Source organism: Nycticebus coucang, chromosome X, assembly GCF_027406575.1.
Source record: "Nycticebus coucang isolate mNycCou1 chromosome X, mNycCou1.pri, whole genome shotgun sequence".
NCBI lineage: Eukaryota > Metazoa > Chordata > Mammalia > Primates > Lorisidae > Nycticebus > Nycticebus coucang.
Window position 1 is genome coordinate 182,083,825 of NC_069804.1, and position 7,458 is coordinate 182,091,282.

Sequence of the window (7,458 nt, forward strand, 5' to 3'; positions counted from 1 at the left end):
TGTCCACGAAAAAGTGGTAACCAAAGCCGGGGGTGGTTGGAGAGATCTGATTGGTCAGGGGGAGGGGTTTGGGGCGTGGCTAGCCGCCCCCTCGAGGCTTTAAAAGCTCCACGTGCGTGGGCGGGCCGCTGTCATTTGCTCTCTGGCTCTCGGAGAGGAAGGCACGCTTTCCTGGAGCTCCGGGTTTCGGAGCAGGTGTTCACTGTTTGGACTTGCGCGGTGATTCTGAGCCTGCTGGGGGATCTTAACGGTCTCCGGCAGCAACATGGAGCCTACCCTGGTGGTTCCCACCTCATCTAGCTGTATCGGCTGTAAGGGGTCCCAGCCGGACTACCCACCAGCTCTAATCACCTTTATGTTCTGCGCAATGGTTGTTACCGTTGTCGTTGACCTGATCGGCAACTTGATGGTCATCCTGGCTGTGATGAAGAACAAGAAGCTCCGAAACTCTGGTAAGCCACCCTTCCTTCTCCCTACCCAACGTGCAGCGACTTGCAACCCCTAGGGTGGTAGTTTGGGTGTCCCCAAATAGGGAAGCCATGGGCAGTGTTCTCACTTTGAACGTCCCAGCCTCCAAATACCCCGAGAGCCTGGTGGAGGGTGATATTCCTCCGGGGCCCTGAAAATTGGAGCTTCTTAAGGCTAAGGGAGCTCAGAGTTAGCTCTGGGCATCGCCAGGCAAAGCCTGGGTTACCGCGGTGAGCGGCAGCCCGCTGATTGCTGTCCGATTGGGAGCTCGATGTGGAGGGATCCGGCACCCACCGCAAGGTCTGGCGGCCGCCTGGGATCAGCGAGCCGAGCCGGACGCTGCAGGGGTGGCGGCGCCAAGGCAGCTCTGACCGAACTGATGCGGAGGATCAGCCGGGTTGCCGCCGGCTCCGTGAAAGTTAAGTTCGCGTTGGCCGCTGCAGCGCTTACCGGAGCGCAACGAAGCAGCTGTACCCTATCGGGGCGAGACACCGCTCGCCGCGGACCTGGGGCTCCAGGGCTGTCACCGGCAGCTCCTGGGTAGCTCCCCGGCGGCAGAGCGCAGACCCCCCGCGCCCGAGTGTGGAGCGGGGAGGTCTGAGCACGCCGGAGCCGAGCTCCGTCCGCTAGTCCCAGGGCGCGCGGCGGAGGGAGGCGAGCTGCTGGCCAGGCGCCGCAGAAGGTGGCAGCGACAGCGGCTGCAGCAGCGGAGATCCCGAGGTCTGTAAGCTGGGCACTGGGGATTTCAGGGCGGTGGAGAGGTTTGCGATCTTGGCATCTCAGAGGCGGGGGTGCATATTAGGCAGCGAAACCGCGTAGGGATGGCGGGAGGGTGGCAGGAGAGCTCAGAGGGGCGGTAGGGGGTACTCAGAGAGACTGCAAAGCGCTGGGGTCTGGGAGCCGCGAGGCGGACAACTCCAGCTGCCAGCCGATGCGGCGCAGAGGCGGTCAGCGGAGAGCGAAGCTTGTAGCCGGAGAGGATATGGGCGCTGAGACCTGTGGCAGAGATGCGGCCGCAGCCGCCGCTAAGCCGCTAACGGGATTTGCACGTTGGGCTGGAGAGGGCTCTGGAGGGATGCGGTAGGGGGAAAGCGAAAGTCCGCGCTCTGGCCGCGGGAGGCTGGCGGCGGCGCCTCGGGGTCTCCGCCACAGGCTCCACGCTGGCTGGGGCTGGGGCTGCGGGACTAGGAGGTTCGGAGAGGTTCTGAGACCGACCGGACCCGCGCGGGGCAGGGGTGTGGGGTTTACTCTGCTTGGACAGAAAACGGAAAACGCACGTTTCAAAACGCACTCCCGGGCACACAGTCAGTTAAAGTTTTCTTCCAAAGTCTGGTGGATGTGTCCGATTTCTCCTTCGTACCCCGGAGACGAGGGGCCACGAACTTGGATCTCACCTTCACCGCGCAGTCCGGTGAGGTGCCGACCCACGGAGCCCCGGGGATCCACCCGCGAAGCCCATTTTCCTTATCTTCCTCATTTCCTTTCTTTTTCTTCTTCTCCTTCCTTCATTCTGTAAATCAAATAAAAGTTTTTTACGGTTGTGGTTTTGTTTTTAAGACTTTGAGCGCTCACCCGCGCGAGCTCTTCTCTTTTCTTCTGTCTGTCTGTCTGTCTTGTCTTCCCTGAATTCATTACTTTGAGGGAAAACCCTAGAAAGACCCTCCAAGGTAGGAAGCGCTGAGGCTGGTCTTCGCAGCGCTGATTTTCTCCCAGTCCAACATTAAGTGCAATATTTTGCCAAACCAATGCTAATCAGCAACTAGCCCTCCCAAAAAAGGAGGGCTCTGCGCCTGCACCTGGCCTCTTCTCCTTTTTTGTGAAAGTTTTTACCAAAACGTTCCTATAGCTGCCCTACAGGACAGGGGTGGGGGGACACCCCTCACTTTCCTGTTTAGCCGGCGGGCTCCAGTAAAGCTCAGGGCTGCAGCCAAGAGCCCAGCGCAGAGCGCTGACCTTGCCAGCGCACGGCTCTCTTCGTGGACAGGGCATGAAACAGGTACTTCTGCTAATCCCTGTGGCAAGTTTCCTTTTTTTTCTTTCTTTCTTTTCCTGCTTACTGCTTCTTTGGTTCCAGACTAAATTTTACAGGGTTTCCCCTCAGTTGTTACCCTCATGTTACCTTGGAAATGGTAAGAATTTGACGAGGCTAGGTCATAGGTTACCGTCTGATCTTCTAGATAACTGTCTGATCTCAATGCAAACGACTGTGTAGGAAAATGTCCCCTAATGCCCTTTTCCGGGATGTTCTCCCTACATATGTGTTTGTTATAAAAACAATGCTAGGCTAGAGATGGAAGATGGCTAATTTATCTTTTTTTTTAAATAGGTTGAGGCTTCCTGACAGCGCTTCACTCTCTGCTTTTGCCCCTTACTCCCCAGCCTGCTTCCAAAGGGCAACTCCATCTAGCTTACTTCTGTTCCCCTCTCTCTTCTCCTTCCTCCCTTGTAAAAGTTTGCATTTTGGTTTTCTCCTTGTCTGAGTGTGAAAGTCTCCTTACAGGGCTTTTGTGCTCACGGCTCTTTGTCTTATTCTTTTTTCTCTGAGCAGAGATGACATTGCTTGAAAGGAAAAAAGGTAGGGAAAGAATAGGTCTCCCAACCCTGGCTATGTGTCACACTCACCCAGGACCTGCTTGTAAATAAAAACAAAATGTGTTGTGGTCACTAATCTGGCTGGTCTTTTCCTCCACCTTAAATTTGTAGATTTCTATACTTTAACCATTATTCTTCTGTTTCTTTCCCTCTTCCCCTCCCATATGTTTTTCAGGTAACATCTTCGTAGTCAGCCTCTCTGCAGCAGATATGCTGGTGGCCGTCTACCCCTATCCTCTGATGCTCCATGCCATGTCCGTTGGGGGTTGGGATCTGGGCCATTTCCAGTGCCAGATGGTCGGGTTCATCACAGGGCTCACTGTGGTCGGCTCCATCTTCAATATCATGGCAATCGCCATCAACCGTTACTGCTACATATGCCACAGCCTCCAGTATGAGCGGATCTTCAGCATGCGTAGTACCTGCATCTACCTGGTGGTCACCTGGATCATGACTGTCCTGGCTGTCCTGCCCAACATGTACATCGGTGTCATCGAATACGATCCTCGCACCTACACCTGCGTCTTCAACTATCTGGACAACTCTGTCTTTGCTGTGACCATCGTCTGCATCCACTTCGTCCTCCCTCTCCTCATAGTGGGCTTCTGCTACATGAAGATCTGGATGAAAGTGCTGGCGGCCCGTGCCCCTGCTGGGCAGAATCCTGACAACCAACTGGCTGAGGTTCGCAATTTTCTAACTATGTTTGTGATCTTCCTCCTCTTTGCAGTGTGCTGGTGCCCTATCAATGTGCTCACTGTCTTGGTGGCTGTCGGTCCGAAGGAGATGGCAAGCAAGATCCCCAACTGGCTTTATCTTGCAGCCTACTTCATAGCCTACTTCAATAGCTGCCTCAACGCTGTGATCTATGGGCTCCTCAATGACAATTTCCGACGCGAATACTGGACCATCTTCCATGCTCTGCGGCACCCTATCCTATTCGTCTCTGGCCTCATCACTGATATTCTTGAGACAAGGGAGGCCCGTGCCCTGGCCCGCGCCCGTGCCCGTGCCTACGACCTAGCCCGTGAACAAGCTCGAGAACAAGATCGTGCCAGCGCCTGTCCTGTGGAGGAAATCCCCACGAATGTCCGGAATGTTCCACTACCTGGCGATGCTGCAGCTGGCCTCCCCGAACCTGCCTCTGGCCTCCCCGAACCTGCCTCCAGCCACCCTGAACCTGCCTCTGGCCTCCCCAAACCTGCCTCTGGCCACCCCAAGCCCCATTCCAGATCTGCCTACCGCAAGCCTGCCTCTAGCCACCACAAATCTGCCTTTAGCCATTCCAAGCCTGCTTCTGGTCACCCCAAGTCTGGCACAGTCTACCCTAAGCCTGTGTCTGTCCACTTCAAGGCTGACTCCATACATTTCAAGCCCGCCTCTGTCCATTTCAAAGGTGACTCTGTCCATTTCAAAGCTGCTTCCAGCCACCCCAAGCCAGTCATTGGTCACCATGTCTCTGCTAGCAGCCACTCCAAGTCTGCCTTCAGTTCTGCCACCAGCCATCGTAAACCCACCGCTGGCTACACCAAGCCTACTGCCAGCCACCCTAAGCCCACCACTGCTGACTATCCTCAGCCTGCCATCGCTGGTCACCCTGAGGCTGCCACCACCAGCCCTCCTGGGCCTGCTGCTGCTAGCCACCCTGAGCTCTCCACCTCCTACTGCCCTGAGATCTCTGTCACCAGCGACCCTGAGCCTGACATCGCTGACCTCCCTGAGCCTGATGCCATGATTGACCTTCCTGTCCCTACTACTATAGTCACCAGTGCTGCCAGTGATTACCGAGAGGTTGTGGTTATTGACTTTGACGTGGAAGACGATTCAGATGAAATGGCTGTGTGAAAAAGGCTCTGGTGGGTGGCCAGGTTGCGGTCCCCTTTCCAGTTTGTTTTGCATATGTAATCCAAAGTAAGATACCTTAACTGCATTTACACGCAGAGCCATGCAGACACTGACCCATAGCTTCATCCGCCTTTAGGCATACTCCTCCTTTACGCAATATACTGTGTGTGTATGTGTGTGTGTGTGTGTGTGTGTGTGTGTGTGTGTGCTTGCTAGTTTAGAGACCAAATTCCCTCAAGTTTGACATCTGCTGTTCTGAGCTTTCCTTTTCTATGGTTGACTTTCAGACCTCAGTGAATCCCGAAGTTTTTGACTTTCATTTTCCCATTGCCTGTCCCCTTTCAGCACTTCCTCTGCCTTGTTCCTGCTTTTCTCTCCCATTCCTGAGGGGTGGGGGAGGAGTTGCATGCGCCTGGTAAAGGTGTATTGTGGTCAAGTCAATGTGATTACACAGCTCTATGCTTTTAAATGTGTAACTCTATATTTTACTTTCAATGGCAGTCAGAAAAACAGTTGCAACCAAGTACAAGGACTTGCAAGTTTATGTTCTAAATTTCAGCACAATGTATGACTGATATCTGAAGAATGCAATTTGATAAGATCTTATTAAAATAAATTTTTATGCCAATGAGACCAAATGGAAAAGATATGGTCACACCAAATAATTTCTATCTTGTGAAAATCCAAACATTGGTGGTAACATTTATAGTCAAACATGGTTGCAAATTATGTTTTTGCCTTATTTGTAAGTATTTACCTTTTTTAGTGTTTACCAGGATTTTCGTTTGTTTAGTTCTAGAGAAACAAATCCATTCATAAACTAGTTTCTTTTCTTAAAACCCCAACTTATGGTTGCTAGGATCAATCAGTCATGTTTTTAATATTATAAATCATCACTACTCTTTGCCTCAGAGATTTTTTTAAACAGCCTTTTTTTTTTTTTTTTACAGTTTTTACTTTAATTTTCATTTAAGAGGGAGTTTGATGTAGTAATTGATAGCCAGAAGCGAATGTAGTACTGCTGTGGCGATTGTTAGTGAGTGTTCCTCCAAATGCCTTGTCCCTCTCACCTCCTGGCTGGGGTGGGGGGAAGGAAGAGATGCCAACACCAGCCAGTCACCCTGTGCTTGGCTGAAGTTCAGTGATATGCCTTAAGTCATAATGTCTTGTATCAGCATACTTGACAGCCCAGGGAATGACTTTGCTCTAGAATTCAAGGAAAAAAAAAACTGCTATTTAATAAAAATTTCAATTGTTGATTCAAGTTGACACTTTAAGCAAAGTTTACAGCTTGTAAGGATAAGTAGAAATGTATTATACTGCCTTAATTCTATTCTGTATTTGTGGTAGCAATTAAATAAAAGCAATTTTTGTGGCTTTAGTGTGGAATTTATAGATAAATTCATTTCTTCCACCAGAGTTACTTGTGGGGAGGGTGGAGAAGGTGAGGGATGGAAAAGCATTGACCTTGGGGGATCGGAAGATTTAGGTACAACTTCCATCAAGCTCTGAGCTTGCTGAATCTCAGGGCAAATTCTTTGACCCTTCTCACATCAATTTCTCTACTTAGCAAACCGGGGAGAGGCTGTGTGGGGGTGGGGAGGAGGCCCACTGGGCTTGCTGTGTTTTCACTAGTGGGGCGACATTGCTTGACTGACCTGCTTGGGGACTTCTGGATTATGCCTGCCATGGCTTCTGAAAACAGGACCCTGTTTATCCCCCTGGAAGGAGTCAAGCCAGGCCTCAATAATGTCACAACCAGAGGCTGCTGGAACCAAGGAACAGAACTCAAGAAGCAGTGGGGAGGCGGGACAGATAGGGGAGTCTGAGGGTAAGTGGTTTGCTCTCCAGCTGGGTGGTGGGTGCCGGGTACTGGGCAAGTCTCCCGATCTTAGAAATATGTCAATAGACTCTCTGACAACATGGAAATGTTTAAAATACACTGCTCAGTAAAAATCAAGATGGATTCAAAATAATACACTGCAGGACATCAATTTTCTAATAATATGCACACTTCACATATATATATATATATGAATATAGACACAGGGTTACACACACATAATTGTTCTCTCCAGCCTTTGCCGCCTGTAAGCATGGACTGAGGTCATCTTAACTTAATGCCTAAGTCCTTTGAACCCCTTCCGCATGACTGCTGGACGTCAGACTGGCTGTACCCCTAAGTGGAATTTCTGTCAGGTATTCCTAAATACCTGCGAAGGGTGCTTACTCATGTGCTTACTAACTGGTCAACAGTCCAGGTTCCTGCTCTGCACCCACACCCCAGGAGCTGCTTTGGGTGAGATTGCAAGTGTCCAAACCAACAGGTGCTATGTCCCAATGCCACAAACTGCCATTTTCCAGAGGCTTCTAGGGTGCAGGGTTTTGAAAGGAGATGGGAAAGGCAAGAAAAGTATCTACCTTTACTACAATGTTGTCCCATACTTTGCCCCCAGTGCCCGAAGTTACACCAAGTCTCTTGAAAGCAGCTGCCTCGGCCACTTCTGCTCATTCCCCGGGAGCTGTCTTCAAAGTTGCCCACCACGCTGCGCC

General features: G+C 51.3%; 1 protein-coding gene across 1 annotated transcript; it reads left to right on the plus strand.

Moving 5' to 3' along the window:
* Nucleotides 1–265: 265 nt before the first annotated feature.
* On the plus strand, nucleotides 266–5,404 carry GPR50 (G protein-coupled receptor 50). The gene is made up of 2 exons (XM_053580429.1): nucleotides 266–452; nucleotides 3,236–5,404. Exons 1-2 carry the CDS (start codon nucleotides 266–268, stop codon nucleotides 4,903–4,905), a joined length of 1,857 nt encoding a protein of 618 aa, XP_053436404.1. The 3' UTR covers nucleotides 4,906–5,404.
* Nucleotides 5,405–7,458: the final 2,054 nt, after the last annotated feature.